This window comes from Bos mutus, chromosome 18 (assembly GCF_027580195.1).
Source record: "Bos mutus isolate GX-2022 chromosome 18, NWIPB_WYAK_1.1, whole genome shotgun sequence".
Classification (NCBI taxonomy): Eukaryota; Metazoa; Chordata; class Mammalia; order Artiodactyla; family Bovidae; genus Bos; species Bos mutus.
This window is the reverse complement of record NC_091634.1, coordinates 4,566,211-4,586,685: the sequence shown is the minus strand read 5'-3', so window position 1 is coordinate 4,586,685 and position 20,475 is coordinate 4,566,211. Positions and strand designations below refer to the sequence as shown.

Genomic DNA, 20,475 nt, shown 5'->3' with positions numbered 1-20,475 from the left:
TCCCGCCATGTGTTCAGGAAGGTAACCCCCTCCCACCCAGCCCCTGTAGAAACGCCCTAACTAACCAGAGAGCACCCCCAAAGTAAGGCTCCTGTCCCCAGTTCCACACCTCACCTTCCTCCTCCTCGGGAACCTCCTTGTGCGTGCGCGTCATGGCGGGGATTCCGAGGGTGCTGGCCTGGGGGAGCGCCCCGCAGCCTTAGCTGTGTGCTTGGGGGTGGGGCGGGGCTTCATCCCGGGACCCGGCCCTGCCCCCGTGGGGAGCCCTACCCACCCACCCCCCATCCTTCACATGCCTCCCCACGGTCCCCCCCAGCCCACTCCAGCACTGCCTCCTGGACTCGGCTTCGCACACAGGCTTCCACCAGCACCTGGCCACGCCTTTGCTCCTTACGGAGATCAGATTAACCAGCCGAGTGTGAAGGGCATGGGCTGCTGAGTCGCACCCAGGGACACCAGGAGCTGGAGGCTAAAAATACTGACCTCCGGGCAGGGTCGGGAGGCACTCACCTTTCACCTGTCTGGGGACAGAGGCAGCCCAACGGGCAGGTGGCGCGGACGGGCCCACTGGCCCCTGGGTGGTCTGGCCGCAGGGCCTGGGCCCCAGCAGAGGGGGACAATGGCTAGAAGCACGCCTGACCGGCGGACCCTTCTCCCCGTGGCACTCCACCCGCTCAGTGGAGGCATTTCCGGGGCCCCTGGTGGATGTCAGGCTGAGATCAACTGCAGGGGACACTGGATTGAGGCAGACGGATGCTGGCCAGCTGCAGTCTGGAAGGAGAGGTCCTGGAAAAGTGCTTAGAGAACGACTGCTGGGTGGAGGGGGCAGGAGTTGCCCTAGGGGCGGCGGGAACCCCGGCTCCTGGACCACCTGCCACCAGGCTCCTTCCAGCGCGTGATGCCCATGAAGGTACACGTGGCTCCAGGGACTGGGCCAGCGAGCTCTGCCAGCCAGCCCCTTAGGTCCCCCTCCTTCTGGGGTCAGCGCCCCTTTACAAGCATAGGTCAGGATGGGGATGGGGCTTAAACCCTGGCCCGGCATGTTTCCTACTGTTGCTTGTTTTTCCTCTCAGGCTGGCAGCGCCTCCTTCCTACCTGGTAGGTAGTGCAGGAACTACCCACATGGCCCTCGTCCCAGCTCTCCCCCCCCCCCCCACCCCGTTTGTCCTGACTTTGTGTTCCTACTGAGGATGAGAATCCCCAGAGGGCCCCAGTGTCCACGGACCCACCGTAGCTTGTCCGGTCCGCAGCAGCCCTGGGAGACAGGGACATGCTTTGTCACCTCCACGTGTAGATGGGGAGGTTCAGGCTGAACAGGTTCAGGAACTTGTCCAGGGTCACACAGCAGAGAGGCTAGCAGGGCATCGTGGCTCCACAGGCCACCCTCTTAACCACTCTGATTGAAACTGTTCTTGTCTTTTGGCAAAGGCAGAACCTGAGGGGTTTGGGAGCACAGGGCTTGGGCTAGTGCGTGTGTGGTGGTGGGGGCTACAGAGAAGAGGGCCTGGGCAACCCAGCCTGGAGGCCTGAAAGTGTTTCACAGGGGCCCGAGACCAGAGTCAGAACAAGGCGTGCAGCGGTGTTGGGGATGGATGGAGATGTGTGGGAACCGGGAAGAAGGGAGAGGGGAATCTGGAGGAGGAAGGAGACGAGGCCAGAGAGGTCGCGGGCAGGAGGCGGCAGGCCCAGTGGGATAGGTCAGTCAGCGTGCCAGCGGAGCCCTGGGGAAGACCACTCGCTGCGGGGAAGGACAGAGGACCGACGGGCGAGGACAGATAGTGGGGGCCCGGCTGGTGCCTGTGGCTCTTCTAGTGCCCGCAGCTAGGGGACCCCATGCGGCCCTGCCTCCTGAGCCCGCTCTCTTCTCCGCAGGGTCCCCCGTCTCCCCCGCCCAGAATGGAGGCCAACCCAGCGGGCAGCGGTGCAGGGGCGGCGGAGCGTGCGGCCTGGGGGGCGGGGACGGGTCCACTTCCAAGCTACCCCTTCGACTTCCTGGAGTTCCTCAACCACCAGCGTTTGAGCCCATGGAGCTGTATCGGGAGCACGCCAGCGGTAGCTGCGCTGCCCTGCGCGCCGGGCCCCGCCACAGCCGCCGCCACAGCCACCGGGCGCCGCCCAGTACGACTACCCGCCCCAGGCCAGCTTCAAGCCCAAGGCGAGGCCCCTCCTCGTCGTCCTCCTCGTCCTCGTCCTCCTCCCGTCCCGCGCCGTCTTCCCAGGCCAAGAAGCCCGACCCGCCACTGCCGCCCGCCTTTGGGGCACCGCCGCCCGATCTTCGACACGGCCTTCCCTGCCCCGCAGTGGGGCATCGTGGACCTCTCGCCACCAGCACCTGTTTGGGAACCTGAAGCGGGGGGCGGCCTCCGGGCCAGGGGCGCACCGGGCTGGCGCGCCCGGGACCCTGGGCCACTCCCGCTGCCTGCGAGGCGCCGCTGGTCCGGGCGGCGGGACAGCAGGCTGCGACGCGCCCAGGACGCGACAAAGGCTACTTCCGGCGGCTCAAGTACCTGATGGAGCGGCGCTTCCCATGTGGCGTGCCAGAAGTCCTTCAAGCAGTCCTCGCACCTGGTGCAGCACATGCTCGTGCACTCGGGCGGCGGCCCCACGAGTGCGCGGCGTCTGCGGCCGCACCTACAACCACGTGTCCAGCCTTATCCGCCACCGCCGCTGCCACAGGGCGTGCCGCCGGCCGCGGGCGCCCGGCGCCACCGCCGCCCGCCGCTGGGCCTGCCAGCGCCTGCCGCGCCCTCCTCGGCGCCCCTGGCCCCGCCGCGCCCACCGATGGTAGCGCGGCCCCGCTGGCGCTGGCGCCGGGTGGCCCCTCCAGTGGGGACGGCGGCGGGGGCGGGGGGTGGCGACGGCCCGTTCGCCTGCACGCTGTGCTGGAAGGTGTTCAAGAAGCCCAGCCACCTGCACCAGCACCAGATCATCCACACGGGCGAGAAGCCCTTCTCGTGCTCCGTGTGCAGCAAGAGCTTCAACCGCCGGGAGAGCCTCAAGCGCCATGTGAAGACGCACTCAGCCGACCTGCTGCGCCTGCCCTGCGGCGTGTGCGGCAAGGCCTTCCGCGACGCCGCCTACTTGCTCAAGCACCAGGCGGCGCACGCGGGCGCTCCCGGGCCGCGGCCCGCTTACCCCTGCGAGCTGTGCGGCAAGTCCTACTCAGCGCCGCAGAGCCTGCTGCGCCATTGGCGGCGGCGCGACGCCCGCTGCCCCGACGCGCCCAGGGGACGCCGGCCCCCGGGCGCCGCCGCGCCCGCCTTCTTCCGCGGGGCCCTACCTGCTGCCCCGGACCGCCCGCCTCAGACGGCGAGAAGGCGGCGGCGGCGGCGGCCGCGGCAGTGGTGTACGGCGCCGTGCCCGTCCCGCTGCTGGGCGCCCACCCGCTGCTGCTCGGCGGGGCCGGCCCTGGCGGGGCTGGGGGCTCAGGCGCCGGCACGCCCGGCAAGACGTTCTGCTGCGGCATTTGCGGGCGTGGCTTTGGGCGCCGCGAGACCCTGAAGCGGCACGAGCGGATCCACACGGGTGAGAAGCCGCACCAGTGCCCGGTGTGCGGGAAGCGCTTCCGCGAGTCCTTCCACCTGAGCAAGCACCACGTGGTGCATACCCGCGAGCGGCCCTATAAGTGCGAACTCTGCGGCAAGGTCTTCGGCTACCCGCAGAGCCTCACGCGCCACCGCCAAGTGCACCGGCTCCAGCTGCCCTGCGCCCTGGCCGGGGCCGCTGGCCTCCCCGCCGCCCAGGGCGCCGCGGGGGCGGCCGGCCCGAGCAGCTCAGCCGCGTCTGGGGCCGCCGCGGACGGGCTCAGCTACGCCTGCTCGGACTGTGGCGAGCACTTCCCGGATCTCTTCCACGTCATGAGCCACAAGGAGGCGCACATGGCCGAGAAGCCCTACGGCTGTGACGCCTGTGGCAAGACCTTCGGCTTCATCGAGAACCTCATGTGGCACAAGCTGGTGCACCAGGCGGCCCCCGAGCGCCTGCTGCCGCCCGCGCCCGGCGGCGCCCAGCCCCCGGAGGGCTCCGGCGGCACCGACGCGGCCACCGTGCTGGACAACGGGCTGGCCGGGGAGGTGGGGGCAGCCGTGGCGGCGCTGGCCGGGGTGTCCGGGGGCGAGGACGCTGGTGGGTCCGCGGCGGCCGGGGGCAGCGGGGGCGCCAGTGCGGGCCCCGAGCGCTTCAGCTGTGCCACCTGCGGCCAGAGCTTCAAGCACTTCCTGGGCCTGGTGACCCACAAGTACGTGCACCTGGTGCGCCGGACCCTGGGCTGCGGCCTGTGCGGCCAGAGCTTCGCGGGCGCCTACGACCTGCTGCTGCACCGGCGCAGCCACCGGCAGAAGCGAGGCTTCCGCTGCCCGGTGTGCGGCAAGCGCTTCTGGGAGGCGGCCCTGCTCATGCGCCACCAGCGCTGCCACACGGAGCAGCGGCCCTACCGCTGCGGCGTGTGTGGCCGCGGCTTCCTGCGCTCCTGGTACCTGCGGCAGCACCGCGTGGTGCACACGGGCGAGCGCGCCTTCAAGTGCGGCGTGTGCGCCAAGCGCTTCGCGCAGTCGTCCAGCCTGGCGGAGCACCGGCGGCTACACGCTGTGGCGCGGCCCCTGCGCTGCGGCGCCTGCGGCAAGACCTTCCGCTACCGCTCCAACCTGCTGGAGCACCAGCGGCTGCACCTTGGCGAGCGCGCCTATCGCTGCGAGCACTGCGGCAAGGGCTTCTTCTACCTGAGCTCCGTGCTGCGCCATCAGCGCGCGCACGAGCCGCCGCGGCCCGAGCTCCGCTGTCCCGCCTGCCTCAAGGCCTTCAAGGATCCCGGCTACTTCCGCAAGCACCTGGCGGCCCACCAGGGTGGCCGGCCTTTCCGCTGCTCCTCCTGCGGCGAGGGGTTCGCCAACACATACGGCCTCAAGAAACACCGCCTGGCGCACAAGGCTGAGGGCCTGGCGGGGCCGGGAGCAGGGGCCGGCCCGTTGCCCGGGAAGGACGCCTGACCCGGGAGTGTGCCTCCCCATCGCCACTCCCATCAGACGTCCCCTCCCGGACTCGTCCCTCGGGGACGCGGACCTCCTCCTGCCGGCCCTCCCATTCATCATCCTTCCGAACTTAAGACAGACTAGTCTCCTCCCCCAAGGCCCATGTCGTGCAGACCCTAGCCTGCCTCTCTCCACCTGGACCTCCCTGGCCCTCTCCTCCTCCTATCGGACACTGAACTCGACCCTCCGTCCACCCCTGATGTGTACCCCTCTCCAGCCCCCCTGCCCCAGCAGCCTGCAGCCCCCTCGGTGAGCTGGGTGGAGCCGGGTCTGGACAGCCTCTCCCCCTTCCCCGGCAAGCTGGCCGGACAGCGGAGCGCGAGCGGTTCGGGAGGGCACGGGGTGGGGGCCTGGGTGCTCTTGGTTTGTGGGGGTGGGGGGCGGGGGGCAGACGCGGCTTGTACAGAGCGGAGAATAATAAATCTTATCAACAGGGCCGCTGGAGTCCCTTCTTTCGTCCCAGGGGAGGGGGTTGAGCGCTGACAAACGGAAGGCTGAGAACTTCAGCTTCCTGGGATGGTGATTTCCCAACACCTTCTGCCTTGCCCTGCCTCTCTCTGCTTTTCCTCAATCAGCTGGTAGTCACTGAGGCTTCACCATGTCCAGGCTCTGGGCTCCCAGTGGAGCACGTGCAGAACAAGACAGGTTAAGTCATGGCTCTGGGAACCGACCAGGTACCTGGACCCCGTTCCCTTCAGAATGCTTTTGTGGTTTGTTTATTCCACGGCCAACATTTCCCCAGGGCCCATCTGCCCAGCCCTTTGATGGACACTGGGGAAACATTGGCACTGGCGGGGAAGAACCTGCTTGCCATTGCAGGAGTCGTAAGAAACATGGTTTCGACCCCTGGGTCGGGAAGACCCCCTGGAGGAGGGAATGGCAACCCACTCCAGTATTCTTGCCTGGAAAATTCCATGGACAGGAGCCCGGCGGGCTGCAGTCCATGGGGTTGCAAAAGTTGGACACGACTGAGTGACTTAGCACCGGGAAACACGAAGTGGACACGTTCCTGGCCCTCAAATGAGCCGGAAGAGAGCTGGTGAGCCAGGGCTGTTTATTATACAGCCCATTTACAGAATGTCTCCCTCCAGGGTGACTTTGTGGAACTCCAGAAGCCCTTTCACAGCCCCCATTTTGGTCCTCAGAGCAGTGAAATATATGCCCTGTGAGGCTGACTTAGCCCACTTGTCAGACGAGGATGCTGAGGTCCCCGAGATGAAAGGCTCCAAGGATACCTAGCAGGTTCGTAGTAGCCCTGGACCTACAGTCCTGGGTGCCTCAGGACTGAAACCTGGAGACCAACTCAGGTCAGGGGTCACTGCCTGGGTGAGTCCAGTTTGACCCACGAGAGGGCAGGAAGCCAGTGTGGCCACCTTGCTCTAATGCCAGAGACCCAGCAGGTGACAGACCTGGCGTGGGACTCAAAGTGAGTCACATGGATGCTGTGCACCATGCTGTAGAGGACGTGGAGTCTCCCAGGGGGTTGAGAGCATGGCGCACTCTCCGCATCAGACTGGAGGGGCTAACGAGGCTCTCAGGAGGAGCAGGACATCCGAAGGATGACAGGGCCGTGGAAGCTTGCCAAGTGATGTGGGCATTGAATTCCAGGTGGAGGATTAAAGCGTGTCCAAGTCAACCCAGCTGTTCCAGCCAATTTTGAATAGATTGGTGTGGCCGGAGATGCCGAGGGTCGGGGACTGGCTCCTGAAGAGCCACAAATCCCAAACAGCAGAACTCGGATGACCTTGGAGTCAGGGGTTGGAGGCAGGCAGCTGCTGGATCTGAGCCACTGATTCCGGTTTAGCCCATGGGAGGGGAAAAAAAAAAAGACTTGGCTGCCAAACTTTGAACGTGGAACGATTTTACATATGGGGACTTGCCTGGTGGTCCAGTGGTTAAGACTCAGAAACCCAGTGCAGAGGGCCGGGGATCAATCCCTGGTCGGGGAACTAGATCCTACATGCACAACTAAGACCCAATGCAGCCACATTAAAAAAAGAGAGCGAGTTCACATAATAGAAACAGCAATGCAACTTTTGAAAATTTGGAAGATCTCGCAACGTGGTCTGCATCCGCCCGGGGCCAAGTAGTCCTTGCTGTCTTTGGATGTGGCATGTACTCTCCAAAGTGCTGCAGCACCGTCGCATCCCACGTGTCAGTGGGCCCACTTCACCTCGCTGGTCCTGGTGTTTCTCCTCGAAACCCCTCCACCTTCCTCACTCACATCATCATGAAGTGCCTATAGGCACTCACATTTGGGATCCCTCCTCGCGGCCACAAGGAGCTGGGGGTTGGTGACAAGGTGGGGATCTGTGTTTCCAAAGGGTGGGTCCAGGTGGCCACAGCCTGGAGAGTGAGGAGGGCGGGGGCCCCGACCTGTGAGACTTGTTGGCTTGGTCTTCAAGGGTAGTGATGATGAAAAGAGGCGTTCAGATTCCAACAACAGGAAATTGATAAGGGATTAGACGGATGGGTGAAGGGTGAAGATGGCTTAAGGAACCCACCAAGCTGTGTAGCTTGGGTGGTGATATCCACACCAGGGGCATCTCCTTGGTGAAAACAGAATTCTCTTTCATCTATGGGATGTCTTGTGGGGGTGTTGGGTGAACAGGAAGAGGTGTGAGTCCTGGGCTCCCCTTCCTGAAGCATACCAATCCTGGGAGCCCCTTCATATTGCCGAACTTCCCTGACCCCTAGTTCCACAGCTGAACCGCATAGCTTCTCTGGATAGCCAGAAACTGTCCACCGCCAACACCTCCCCCGACCACCCCCTCCCTGGTTCTAAAGATGAGGAAACAGAGGTTTGAAGAGAGTCACAACTCACTGCTGGGGACAAGACCCTAGGGTAGCCCTCCTACCCGCCCCGCAAAACAAGATCAACATAGAGAAACCCTTCAGAAATTCCTTTAATAGGAATAGCACTGGAGGCCTCCCACATCCAGCCCCCAGGTCCTCCTCTGCCCCCACCCCAATGACTCATCTCCTGCCCCACACCCACCACAGGCCCTCCAGGACAGCTCCATCGGCATCCACCAACCCTTCCGTGGGATAGCCTGGGACTGGCCTGTAAGCTGTTTGCTCCCAATTGGTAGTGGAAGGGAATTAGATCCACTGGGGGCTACTTGGTAGCCCCCAGGAGAGCCTGGGCTCTGAGCCGAGAGCTTTAAGAGGGGAGCAGCAGCTGGCTGAGTGTGGGCCATCTTTTTAGTTGTCTTGAAAGAGGAGTCTGGCTTAGGGGAGGGACCACCATGGGAGCAGGGGTCGGGCTCCTGGTGTCAAAACCCTTAGGGTCAGGCTTCCATCCTTGACACTGTGACTCGGGGACCCTCTGGCTTTGAGGTGACAGGGTCCCAGCTTCTTTATTGGAGGATCCAGCGGGCAGACTGAGGACAGGTGGGCAGTATCAGGGTCAGTGTGATCCAGTGAGGTAGGCGAAAGGGTCCAGCCTGGATCCCCCTGCCCCAAGAAGTGCCCAGGCTCTGCTGCGACAAGTGATGTCTTGCGCAAGGACAAGCCATCGGGGAGGCGGACGAGGCCATGACATCCAGCTCAGGTTTCTAGCACCCACAGGGCTGCCACTGTGCCTTTCTCGGAACCACACGCAGGGGCTGTGTGACTTGTGAGCGTCCTGAGCCTGGCTGTCCGTGCGCTCTCCCACGGCCGCTCGTGGCCATCTCTGCGAGCTCTGACGTCACCCCACCCCGAACCTCTCCTCGTCCTCCCTGGCCTCTCTTACCCACCCACTCCTCCTCTGCAGCAATGTGCGCTCCCAGACTACTGGTCGACCTCCACCTTTACTCTGGCCGTCTCCCCACACCCCTCTTCAGGAGGGTTCCCTGCCCCACACCTGCTCCCCGGCCCCTCAGCCCCCGGTGCCAGCTGGCCCCCAGAGTCCCCCGGCCCCGGCCGTGGACATGGGTGCGCTGATGCTTGCGGAAGTTGGAGGAGTTGTTGAAAGTGCGGTCGCAGAGGCTGCAGCGGAAGGGGCGCTCGCCAGTGTGGATGCGCGCGTGGACGCTGAGCACCGAGGACTGGGTGAAGCCCTTGCCGCACACGCCGCAGTGGTAGGGCCGCTCGCCCGTGTGCACCCGCTCGTGGTCTAGCATGTCTGAGGAGCGGCGGAACGGCTTGGCGCAGAACCTGCAGGCGAAGGGCTTCCCCACCGCCGCGCCCGCAGCTGCCGCCGCCAGCACAACCTCCGACCTCTCCGGGGGCGCCCCGGGCCGCTGCTCTGGAGTCGCCGCCGCCGCCTCCGGGGGCCTCCGAGGGGCCCCCGGCTCTACCCCGTGTCGGTGCTGGTGCCGCAGCAGAGGGGCCAGGGCCTTGAAGGCCCGGGGGCAGAGCGCGCAGCGGTAGGGCCGCTCGCCCGTATGCAGGCTATAGTGGGCACGGAGGCTGGCAGGGCCGGGGCAGCTGTGGCCACACACATGACACCGGCTGGGGTCCCCACCCTGCCCGCCACCCTCAGCCCCCGCCAGGTGACCATGTTCATGGAACAGCAGCTCGGAGACCAGCCGGAAGGCAGCCGGGCACAAGGCACAGTGCAGAGAACCTGGCTCCGGGGGCTCGGGGACCAGGGTGGTGTCCGTCACCTTCACCACCTGGATCTCGATGAGGTCACTCGGGGGGGTGGCCGGGCGGCCATCATCATGCACCAGGACCTGAGTGGGGAGAGGGAGAAACAGAGGAGCCTGTGGACCCCGCCACACTCCACCCCCAACACGCCCCACTTATTAAAACGCTCTCTGCAGCCTACTGGGCCCCTCGATTTCTAGATTCAGCTCTCTATCCTCCGGGATTCTGCCCTATGACCATCAAGGCTTCCCCTCCTGCCCAAAATACATCACAGATCCAGCCATTTCTCTCCTCTACCTGCACTTAAAAGCCAATCATCTCTTGCCAAGTTTCCTAACCCTCTGAATGTCTCTGTGCCTACGCCTGCTCCCTTATAACCCACCTCCCCAAAGCAGCCCGAATGACCTTTTGAAAAATGGAAATCAGACAGCAGTCATTTTCCCACTCAAAACTGTCACATGACTCCAATTGCACTTAAAATCCCAAACCGTCATCTAATATCCACCATGACCCAGCTCCTCCTTCTCTCTCTGACCCCAGTGTAACTATAAGCCGGTACACAGCTGACTGCTCTCGTCTAAATTTAGCTCCCCTACCCCCCACTCTCTCAGCTCACTCTTTCCAGATCACAATTAAGTCTGGTTTATTGTCTCTCTTCCCCTATTCCACTGCGCGCTCCGAAAGAATACAGTTTATGTATTCGTTCGCCTCTCCATCTCTCTGGTCCAGGTAGGACTAGTAAATTCTGTTGAATGAATGAATGTCCTCAGGTACTCTCCCATCCTGAGCGCGTGTCCAAAGTCTCCTGGAACAGTCATTTCTTCCTCCACCCAAATCCTCTCCTGGGCATCAAGACGCATCCCTCAGATCCCTGCAGAATCATACCCCACCCCAGCGTGGATGCCCCAGCTATAACCCCACACCCTTGTCTTTGAGGGTCACCTTCCCAACCTACCTGGTTCGCTACCCCTAAAATTTCGGAGGCCCCGCCCCCTAATTAGACAAACTCCATCCCCGGGAACTCCTCTCCGAACTCATCAACAGCTCAGATGTCCCACCCACCCCTCCTCGGGGTCCACCCACCCAGGCCCCACCCACCACCCTCATTGGCTCCACGATAAGCCCCGTCCCCTCGCCCACCGAGAAGCTCCGCCCCCAGAGCCGGAGCCATAAATGCCACCCCCGCCCCGTCCTAAGCCCCGCCCCCAGCCCTGCGACCTCCTGCCATCTCGAGTCCCCAGCCTTGGCCCCTTCCTCGCCCGCACCACGTCCGGAGGTTCCGAGGATCGCGGCTCCGGGGCCGCTGAGCTCGGACTCGGGGGTTCCGGGCGCGCGGCGGCCATCTTCTGCCCAGGCCCCGCCCCCGAGGCCCGTGGTCGCCTCCGGAGGGGGCGTGGCCTGGGAATGGCGTCAGCGCCTTGGCGCAGGCGCACTGGAGGATTGGGCGGGGCATCCACGGAGCTGGGAAGAAAGTGGTGAATTTCTTCTAATCACCTGTCAGTGCCCTCAGGAGCCCTTCTGCGTGGTGCGCTGGGTGCCAGAGAAACTAACTCGAATTTTTCTTTTTAACCTGTATGAGTAGGCTCTGGCAGTCAGTTGACACTGACCAGAATTGAATGATTTTTCTGTTTTCATGCTACACATTTTTGCGGTCACCTCCTCTGCATGGCTTGCCTTAACCCAGTGAGACCAAGTTTACCAATGTAAGGATTTTAAAGTCCATTTGCAGAAATACAGTCATCAAACAGCCACAGTGGTCGTACTGGGGTTTGTTAGCAAAAGACCTTAGGTGGTATGATGTTTGGGAGGAAAGAGCCCAAAGATGGGTTTTTACAGCACCAAGGACAGGGCTGAGGTCTTAAGAGTCCAATTCATTCTGTGGCCTGGTTGTGTGACTTTGAAAAGGTCACCATATTTCTCAGGGTCGTGCCTGCATTTCTCACACGTACAATGTAGATGGTTGTAAAACCCAATAAGAAAGAAATTTGCAAGATATTTGGATTGGAGCAACTTTAAATTGTTTTCTTGGGAGAGTAGGGGCATCAGTTCAGTCGCTCAGTAGTGTCCGACTCTTTGCGATGCCATGGACTGCAGCATGCCAGGCTTCCCTGTCCATTACCAACTCCCGGAGTTTACTCATGTCCATCGCATCGGTGATGCCATCCAACCATCTCACCCTCTGTTGTCCCCTTCTCCTCCTGCCTTCAATCTTGGCCAGCATGAAGGTCTTTTCCAATGAGTCTGTTCTTCACATCAGATGGCCGAAGTATTGGAGTTTCAGCTTCAGCATCAGTCCTTCCAGTGTATATTCAGGACTGATTTCCTTTAGGATGGACTCGTTAGATCTCCTTGCAGTTCAAGGGACTCTCAAAAGTCTTCTCCAACACCACAGTTCAAAATCATAAATTCTTTGCTGCTCAGTTTTCTTTATAGTCCAACTCTCACATCCATACATGACTACTGTAAAAACCATAGCCTTGACTAGATGGACTTTTGTCGGCAAAGTAATGTCTCTGATTTTTAATATGCTGTCTAGGTTGGTCATAGCTTTTCTTCCAAGGAGCAAGGGTCTTTTAATTTCATGGCTGCAGTCACCATCTGCAGTGATTTTGGAGCCCCCCAAAATAAAGTTTGCCACTGTTTCCCCATCTATTTGCCATGAAGTGATGGGACCGGATGCCATGATCTTAGTTGTCTGAATATTGAGTTTTAAGCCAACTTTTTCACTCTCCTCTTTCACTTTCATCAAGAGGCTCTTTAGTTCTTCTTCACTTTCTGCCATAAAGGTGGTGTCATCTGCATATCTGAGGTTATTGATATTTCTCCCGGCAACAGGGGAAGAGATGCTAAACATGACGATCATTCCTAAATTCTGCTTCTCCTTCTGGGAACATGATAAGGTTCCATTTTCCTTTGCAATTAGACGTGGCCTTGTGATTCTGTTTGCCCAATGAAATATAAGTGGAAGAGATGTGTGTCAACTTCGGCACAAGGTAAGAGCCAGCTCAACTATTGATCACTTTCCATTCCTGCTGTTCTGTGCTTGGGGACTTGTAGGGTGAAGTGAAGTGAATTCATCAGCCTGAATTCCAGAATATGTGTCTACAGTGACCAGAACCTGATGCTTATCTTCCTTAGATATATAACATTTAAAATAATCATGTGTTATTACTGCAGAAGGATCTATTGACAGATGAATATAGGGAGTCTTTTATTAATATTAATTTTATCTGGAACCATTTCTCTATACAAAAAAATATCCAGAATCATAAATAGCTCCCTGTTCTCACTAATAAACAAAGACTGTACAACTTTACAGAAGCAGTCTAAGCCCTCTGTGTACCCCTCCCCATCGATTTCCTCCTTCCCTTCCCTGAGAGAGGTTATTAGATTCTGCATCTTTTGTTTACCATTCCTATGCATGTATGTCTTTCTATTTTGCTACATACATGATGCAATGTGATACTGTCCTGCACATTTAACATCTCTAGGATAAATGGTGTCTTTCAGTGTAATCTTTTCTCCCCTCAACATTGCTTTTTTTGTATTTGTAAACATCCATAGTGTAGTGTAGTCTAGTCATTCATTGTCAATGCTGTTTTGATAGCTGACTGATGATGCCAGATTACCTTTATTCATTCTCCTGGTGGTGGACATTGGGTTGGTTCCAATTTTTTTCCTTTTTACTGAAGTATAGTTGATTTACAATATTGTGGTAGTTTCACTACAGCGAAGTGGTTCATATATATATATACACACACACACACACATATATATATATATTCTTTTTTGGATGTATATATTTTTTGCTTCTTTTCTGTTATAATTTATTACAAGATATTGAATATAGCTACCTATCATATACAGTAGGTTCTTTTTGGTTATCTCTCTCTTTTTTATTTTGTTGTTGCAAAAACCTGTATTATTTCCCTTTGATGGAAGGCTCCAGAGAGGTCTCCAAAGTGGTTAACAAGTTGCCTAGTGGAGCTTCCCTGGTGGTCCAGAGTCTGTCTGCCAACACAAGGGACACAGGTTTGATCCCTGGTCTGGGAAGATTTCACACCCTGGGGCAACTAAACCCCTGCGCCACAATTTCTGAGCCTGAGCTCTAGATCCTGTGCTTGCCACAGAATAGCCCCCGACTCGGCAACTAAAGAAATCCCTTGAGCAGCAATGAAGACCTAGCACAGCCAAAAATAAATAAAATACAACCAACCAAACAAACAAAAAAAATAAACTGCCTAGTGGCAGAGAGAGGCTTCAGGCAGAAGCCCTGCCACCAGAAGGGCTCCTCAAAGGCCGCTGGGCTCCAGAGGCTCCTGCTGCTGCTGCTGCTAAGTCACTTCAGGCGTGTCCGGCTCTGTACGACCCCATAGACGGCAGCCCACCAGGCTCCTCTGTCCCTGGGATTCTCCAAGCAAGAATACTGGAGTGGGTTGCCATTTCCTTCGCCAGTGCATGAAAGTGAAAAGTGAAAGTAAAGTCGCTCAGTCATGTCCGACTCTTAGCGACCCCATGGACTGCAGCCTACCAAGCTCCTCTATCCATAGGATTTTCCAGGCAAGAGTACTGGAATGGGTTGCCATTGCCTTCTCCCCCAGAGGCTCCTAGCGGTGCTTTGGAGGCTGAACCTTTGCAGGAGAAAGCGGTCCAGCCCGGCCGGGGACCAGGCGGCCTGCTGCGCTGGTCAGGTGGGCGCCCACCGTCGTGATGAGTTTCACCCGTTTGTCCAGGGCGTGACTGCAGGAAGTCACGGAGGTGGAGTCGGGCGGGGAGGACCCAGGGCCTGCGGGTCCACGAAGGCCTGGCTCGGGTTCTTCTCTGCGAGCAGGGCGGCCCCAAGGCTTCCGGGGTCTGAGCCCCTCGTCCTGCCCTGGACGGACGTCCTGGAAGAGCGCGCGGCCACAGCGCTGGCTCTGCAGGTTCCATGGAGCTCGACGCCCTCCCCCGCCTCCCGTCCCCCGTTTCTCCCCCAATCCGTGGGGAGATGGCCCGCCCTCCAGAGCCGCCTGGTCCTAGTGGTCTGGGAAGCCCAGAGAGAGGTCGGGGCGGGAGGCGGAGGCTGCACGTGGACCGGGTGGCTGGGGCGCCTCCGCCTGTGGGAATAATTCTCGGGAATCTGGGAGCTCACGGGTAGCCGGAGACAAGGAGCCAAACTCTGCAAATGGCGTTGGCTGGTCCTGGGGGCCGAGGACATCTGGTTGGTTCCAAGGTTGCCACTGGAAAAATGGTTGGAAGGTGGTCGGAGGCTGGAGGAAGGGGCGTCCCTGGGCCTGTTCTGTCCGAGCACCGTGGAAGGAGAGACACGTTCGCAGTGCTGCCCAGCGCTCTGACGGTTATCTATATACAGTACTATGATTCTGTTAGTCACATCCTCCCAATTTATCCCCTCCCCTACTTTTCCCCTTTGGTAACCATAAATTTGTTTTCTACTTCTGTGGGTCTATTTCTGTTTTTTATATGTATGTATAAAAAGTTCGTATGTATCACATTTTAGATTCCATATATAAGTGGTATCATATAATTTGTATTTCTCTGACTTACTTCATTTAGCACAATAATCTCTCCTCCATTCATGTTGCTTCAAACGGCATCATTTCATTCTTTCTTAATGGCTGCGTAATACTCCATTGCTGGAGGAAGAGATGGGAACTCACTCCAGTACTCTTGTCTGGAGAATCCCCATGGACAGAGGAGCCTGGTGGGCTACAGTCCATGGGGTCGCAAAGAGACACCACTGAAGCGACTTAGCACAAATGCAATACTCCATTGCATATTGATATATGCCACTTTTTATCCATTCATCTGTCACTGGACATCCTGGTGCAAGTTTTTTGTTGTTTTTTGTTTTGCTTTCTTTTGAGCAGTGACTAATCTAACGACTCTTTGAATTGTCAGTACTTACTACTCAGGAAATATCTTGTGCAAGTGAGGAACCCCTGAAGCTTAAGGTTCATTAGATTCATGGTAAACCCACCTCTGCAGTTATGCTTAACTAATTTTATAGCAAAGAATTCTATGTGCTTTGCTACGTATGAAGAAGAATCCTTGTAGATGGGGCAGAATATCAGATGGAACTTGACTGTGAAGGCCCTGCATTCCTCCTTTAGGAGCCGTGCTGTTACTATTTACTTCACCTATTTTCTTTCTTTTTAAAAAAATTATTTTTAAATTGAAGGATAATTGCTTTACAGAATTTTGTTTTCTGTCAAACCTCAACATGAATCAGCCACAGGTATACATATGTTCCCTCCCTGTTGAACCTCCCTCCCACCTCCACCCTGCCCCATCCCACCCCTCTAGGTTGATACAGAGCCCCTGTTTGAGTTCCCTGAGACATACAGCAAATTCCCATTGGCTATCTATTTTACATATGGGAATGTAAGTTTCCATGTTACTCTCTCCATACATCTCACCCTCTCCCCAAGTCCGTAAGTCTGTTCTCTATTGTCTGTTTCTCCACTGCTGCCCGCAAATATATCCTTTGGTACCACATTTTTAGATTCTATATATATATATACATTAGTATACGATATTTATCTTTCTTTTTCTGACTTACTTCACTCAGTATAATAGGCTCTAGGTTCATCCACCTCATTAGAACTGACTCAAATGCATTCCTTTTTATAGCTGAGTAATATTCCGTTGTGTATATGTACCAGCACTTTTTATCCATTCATCTGTTGATGGACATCTAGGTTGCTTCCATGTTCTAGCTATTGCAAATAGTGCTGCAATGAACACTGAGGTGCATGTGTCTTTTTAAATTTTGCTTTCCTCATGGTATATATATACCCAAGAGTGGGTTTGCTGGGTTATAAGAAGGCAATGGCACCCCAGTCCAGTACTCTTGCCTGGAAAATCCCATGGACGGAGGAGCCTGGTAGGCTGCAGTCCATGGGGTCGCTAAGAGTCGGACATGACTGAGCGACTTCACTTTCACGTTTTACTTTCATGCATTGGAGAAGGAAATGGCAACCCACTCCAGTGTTCTTGCCTGGAGAATCCCAGGGACAGGAGCCTAGTGGGCTGCCGTCTATGGGGTCGCAGAGAGTCGGACACGACTGAAGCGACTTAGCAGCAGCAGCAGGGAAGCTCCACATGTCAGGTGCAGATGAAGGGGGGAAATTATAAAGAAAGAAAAATCAAGTTTGCAAACTTAAAGAAAAAAAAAGAAGAAACGAGGAGCAGGGAACTCCCCTAGAGAGTGATCCTTTTGGGATCCCTCTTATTAGAGCCTAAGCGCAAAGCGGAATCTTCCTTTCTGGGCTTCGTGTTTGCAGCCCGAGCATTTTTGCAAAGGGCCTGAATCGCGCAGCTTCTAGCAGGGGTCTCCCCTTAGAAGTCCGGGTCGCTCCCCGCCGGGCCTCCCGTAAAAGCACCACCCCACTGTCCGCCGTTCCCGCTCGACCTGAGCAGAAAGGGAGCTCAGAGGACGGATCTGATGGGTGCGGGAGGCTGATGGCCAATACTGAGGAGTTTAGACTCTAAACTTTAGAAGAGGAGCGGATAAATGAAGGAGTGAGAAGGAGGACCATAGAGAGGTTGGCGGCAGATAGAGGGGTCCAGGGTGGGAGGGAAACGAGAGAAAGCGTCTGGCAAGAGCGGTAGGAGGGGAAACCGTAGAGAGGCGCTAGAGGGAGGACTAGAGGGGCCATGCTGGGCGGGGAGGTGGGTAGGTATGAGGGTAATTGGCTTCTAATGCGGACAGCCGAAAGGACCATTTCCTTCGGTGTTTTGGGGTGGTTGGGGGCGCGGTGGGGGCTTGCCTGGTGGCTCAGTGGTAAAGAATCCGCCTGCCAATACAGGAGTTCCATCCCTGGGTGGGGAAGATCCCCTGGAGAAGGGAATAGCAACCCCCTCCAGTGCTCATGCCTGGGAAATCCCATGGACTGAGGAGCCTGGCGGGCTACAGTCCATGGGGTCACTAAGAGTCGGACACGACTGAGCGACTAAGCGCGCGCGCGCACACACACGCGCGCACACACACACACACACATTATCTCTCTAGAACTCTCAGCCCCACCACCCCTTCTGTAGCTCAAATCTCGTTTGTTTCTCAGCTAGATTTCGGCCCCAGCCTCCTCCCTACTCTCTGAACTTTCACTCTCTAGCCCGACAACATAGGCAGAGAGACCTTTCTAAACTCTCATCCTTTCCTAGCTCAAAATCCTTCTGCACTCCCTCTTGACTCAAGACAGAAATCTCAACTCCTTTTGCCCTGCGTTGGAAGGCCTTCATAACGAAGTTCCCGCCAAGCTCGCTGACCTCCTCTCACCCCTTTGTGCATCTTTCAAACACAGCATGTCATAACCCCCAGTGAAACCCTCATGCTTTCATTGCTCCAGGTGCCAGGTCTTGGACTCTTCTCACTACCCAGAATAACCTTTCCTGGGGGATCCTGGCCATTTCATCAGGCCTTAATTCCTCCAGAAAGCAACCTCTGACTCCTGCCTAGTTCCAGATCCCAGGCTGACTGAGGCACTCCTTCAGGCTACCGGTTTTACTGGAATGCTTGTAAAGCCCTCATATGACAGTTCCCTCATTAACTCCCAGCTCGCCCCGATGCCTGCGACACGAACTCCAAGTTCTTCAAGCTGGTCCCTGTTGATGTCTCAGCTAGCATTGTCCCTGGCTGTGCACATGATGCTCGAAGCTGCTGCTGTGCTTGTGATGTGCTGTGCTTAGTTGCTGAGTCATGTAGACCACCAGAAACCTCTGTCTATGGGGATTCTTCAGGCAAGAATACTGCAGTGGGTTGCCATCCCCTCCTCCGGGGATCTTCCCAACCCAGAGATCGAACTCAGGTCTCCTGTGTTGCAGGCAGATTCTTTACTGTCTGAATCACCAGGAAAGCTCAAGAATACTGAAGTGGGTAGCTGTGGTTCTTAAATGTGTCCAACTCTTTGTGACTCCATGGACTGTAGATTGCCAGACTCCTCTGTCCATGGGATTCTCCAGCCAAGATTTCTGGAGAAGTCATTCCCTTCTTCAGGAGATCTTGCCAACCCAGGAATCAAACCTGCATCTCTTGCATTGACAGGCAGGTTCTTTACAACTGAGCCACCAGGGATGTTTCATCACCCTGAAAGAAGAATGGTTCTTTAGGCTGTTTGCGGTCCTGGCCTTTGCCTCCACTTCACTGCACTTGTAACTGCATTCACGATTCCCAAAGGCGGGCTAACTCTTTTGTCCACATCTGAGCTCAGATGTTTCCTCCAGGAAAACTTTCTAATTCTGCACCCCTCCCCACCCCAGTTGGGTCATGTGCCCCTTCTGACCCCCTGGAATGCCTCATCACCGCACTTGTGACCCTACTTTGTAGTTGCCTGTTTGTTAGTTGGCCTCCCGTAGATTAGTGTCTCCAATATGGAGGCCACCAGCCATGCATCGGTATTGAGCACTTGAAACAGGATTAGTCCAGGTTAAGGTCTAAGGTGGCAGCTGCTAGCAGATACTGTTTTGAGAATGGCAGGTGCTGGCCTTGAGTCTGATACAGTTCAGAAAATTCAAGTTCTCAGTAATGGAACAGTGCATCTGAGACCACGTCTACAATGACTACCCAGCTCCATTAACAAAAAAATATGTATTTTTTGGCTGCACTGAGTTCTTCTTGCTGCACAGGCTTTCTCCAGTTGCAGCAAGCAGGGGCTACTCTTTGTTGAAGTGTGGGACCTCTCATTGCCGTGGCTTCTCTTCTTGTGGAGCACGGGCTCTAGGTGCTCCAGCTTCAGGAGTTGCAGCGCATGAGCTCATTAGTTTCGGCGCACAAGCTTAACTGCTCCTTGGCATTTAGGCTCTTTCTGGACCAGGGGTCGAACCTGTGTCTCCTACATTGGCAGGTGGGTTCCTATTGACTGTGCCACCAGGGAAATCCTCCAGCTCCATTTTTGATGCCTAAGCCACAGTGACTCCATTTTTATTTTACTTACATTCTTTACTGGTTATAGAAGATGTACGAAGACAATGTATGCTTGACAGGCCATAAAACAGGCTGTTCTGGTCAGCATAAAGTTCAAGACAGACCATGTATCAGCCAGAAGGACTTCCCCATACATCAACATCTGAAAATTTCTTCTTAATCTACATCTGAATATAGAAAAGTAAGATTAAAAGGAAAAGCAAAGAGTGTCTAACAGTGCATGACAGATGAGGAAACTGAGTCATCACATGCTTTTCAGATTTGCCTAGAGACAGGAGTTCCCTGGCGGTTCAGTAATTAGGACTTGGTGCTTTCACTGCAGTGGATCTGGGTTCAATCCCTGGTGTTGGACAACTAAGATCCCATAAGCCAAGCAGCCTGGAGAGCGGAGGGGTGGGGAGGTTGGCCTGGAGAAATTTGAGGTCTGATTGATTTGAAACGAGAATTGGAATCCTGCTGTTTCTAAGCTCCTCATTACAATCTGATCTTTGCCAGGAAACATGGAATGCCCACTCTTTCAAGACAGTGGGTACTGAGGCAAGAAGGCGGCCGTTTGTGAATTCCCAGCGCTCTGTGTGGGTAGGAGCTAGAAAGCCCAGCCTTCTGGTTTTTCCTGGCCAGCACCCACAGCCAGCCTTGAGGGCTGTGTCACATTCGGACAGCTCTTTCCCTAACCATCTTTCAGCTGCACCCCTCTAACTCTCAGGAACCATAGGACACGTTCCCGAAAATGACGGTCTGGGGATGAGAAAGTGTAAAGACCTCCCGGATTTAGGATGTAACCCTGGCTCCGGCACCCACTTGCTGTGGGACCATCAGCCTCTCACTTAAACTTGCGCGTCAGTTCCCTCATCTGTAAAATGCTAGGACTGAATCTGACACCTTCTTGTTCAAGGTCTCTTTTCGGCATATATCCGATTCTTTAGTGATGCTGACTCGTCGTTGTTGAAT

The 20,475-nt window shown here is 56.6% G+C and overlaps 1 protein-coding gene and 1 pseudogene across 1 annotated transcript; one reads left to right on the top strand and one right to left on the bottom strand.

Moving 5' to 3' along the window:
* The first annotated feature begins 1,896 nt into the window (after positions 1 to 1,896).
* On the top strand, positions 1,897 to 5,458 carry LOC138991726 (zinc finger protein 865 pseudogene; annotated as a pseudogene).
* Positions 5,459 to 7,926: 2,468 nt separating this feature from the next.
* ZNF784 (zinc finger protein 784) lies at positions 7,927 to 10,997 on the bottom strand. Its single transcript, XM_070387109.1, is given in 3 exon segments — positions 7,927 to 8,935; positions 8,938 to 9,688; positions 10,868 to 10,997. Coding segments are annotated over 3 exon segments (963 nt in total). The 5' UTR covers positions 10,946 to 10,997; the 3' UTR covers positions 7,927 to 8,801.
* Between the last annotated feature and the right edge of the window lie 9,478 nt (positions 10,998 to 20,475).